Consider the following 1,544-nt stretch of genomic DNA (forward strand, 5'->3'; position numbering starts at 1 on the left):
ATATACTGATAATAATTATAATTAAAATATTACAAGTAAATATTTTTAAAATATATAAATAATAAATATAATATATATAAAATATAAATAAATATTTATTAATATGTATATTATATATATATTTATTTACATATATATCTATAGACCTATAAAAATAAACTTATTAAACAATAAAAACAAATCTAAATTCAGTTAAATAATACATAACTAATATAAATGAAATAATAATATAAAATGAGCAAATAAAAAATAAAATTATTTATAATATAAATACTTAGTTAGGTCCTTAGCCTTTAGAAATGTTAGAATTATTACATTTTTGTGAATCTTCTAAAGATTAAATAGATAATTTAGAAGATTCTATTCTTTAGATTTCTCCTATATTAAATAGTTCTTTATTTATAGAATTAGAATAAAGAAATTCTTTATTAGTAGATAATTAAAACAAGGATGACTTTGTAAAATAAATCGAAAGAATTCACAATAAAGCTATTTTTGAAGCTTTTAACGAGGCTTTAGATTATTAAAGAGTTTATGGTTTGAGAGGGAAACCATTCCCATGGAAAACCACTTCTGAAAAAATTTCATAAAAAGATGTTTAAATATAAAAAATAGATGGCGTATTAAATAAAGGACTAGAAAAGGTTACTGAATGGGCTTCTTATTTATGTGGTATTATATTTGATAAAGAAGATCCACTATTATCAAAAGGATTTAATATAGATGAAGATTATTTAGCTTAAATTAAAGAAGATAGACTTGCTAGAATGCTTGCTTCTGAAGTATTACTTATTTATATATATTTTTTAATTTTATTTTTTTATATAAAAGGTTATTGAAAACGAAGAAAGATGGATACTTTATGATGAAGAATAAACTGAAGTTTAAGTTGAATTAAGCTAGATGGTTTTTAATTAATTAGTAAATGAGGTTTATTATGAATTATTTATTATAAATTAAAAAAAATGAATTTTATTTAAATTTTTTATACTTTAATTATTTATTTATAAATATATATATAATTAATTTATTTGTTTCTTTAAATAAATTAAAAAAAATAAAAAAATGTTAAAATATATTAACTTTTTGGAGGAAAATAAAATTAATTTTTTTTTTTTTTTTTAAAATAAAAAAATATTGAATTTATATAAATAATTATTTTTATTAATTTTAAAATAATATTATATATATAAATGATTATACGATAAAGTTTAAATAATTAATTATTATATATTTTTTTTTATTTTTTCAATTAAAAATTATCTTTAAAAAAAATGGATTGATTGGCCTTTTTTATTTAAATTGAGTTTTATAATAAATTAAACATATTTTTTAAAAATTTGCTTTATAAAAATTATATTAAAATAAATATTTAAATAAAAAATTTTATATACTTTAATATATTAAAGAGAATAAGTTTTTATTTATTATAAAAATTATAGTTTATATTATTTATTTACAAGTAAGAAACTTCTTAAGATATAAAAAATAAATAAATATAACAAAAATAAACAAACGAAATCAATAATAATATTTAGTTCCTT

General features: G+C 14.8%; 1 protein-coding gene across 1 annotated transcript; it reads left to right on the forward strand. All coding sequences in view use genetic code 6, as the record gives it.

Annotated features, from left to right (window-relative positions):
• Window positions 1–299: 299 nt before the first annotated feature.
• On the forward strand, window positions 300–969 carry IMG5_142490 (IQ calmodulin-binding motif family protein, putative; the record flags this gene model as incomplete). Its single annotated transcript, XM_004031286.1, has 2 exons — window positions 300–782; window positions 832–969. The coding sequence occupies 2 exons, from the start codon at window positions 300–302 to the stop codon at window positions 967–969; spliced, it is 621 nt and encodes a 206-aa protein (XP_004031334.1).
• Window positions 970–1,544: the final 575 nt, after the last annotated feature.

The sequence above is a fragment of the Ichthyophthirius multifiliis genome, assembly GCF_000220395.1.
Source record: "Ichthyophthirius multifiliis unplaced genomic scaffold scaff_1120509251110, whole genome shotgun sequence".
Lineage (NCBI taxonomy): Eukaryota > Ciliophora > Oligohymenophorea > Hymenostomatida > Ichthyophthirius > Ichthyophthirius multifiliis.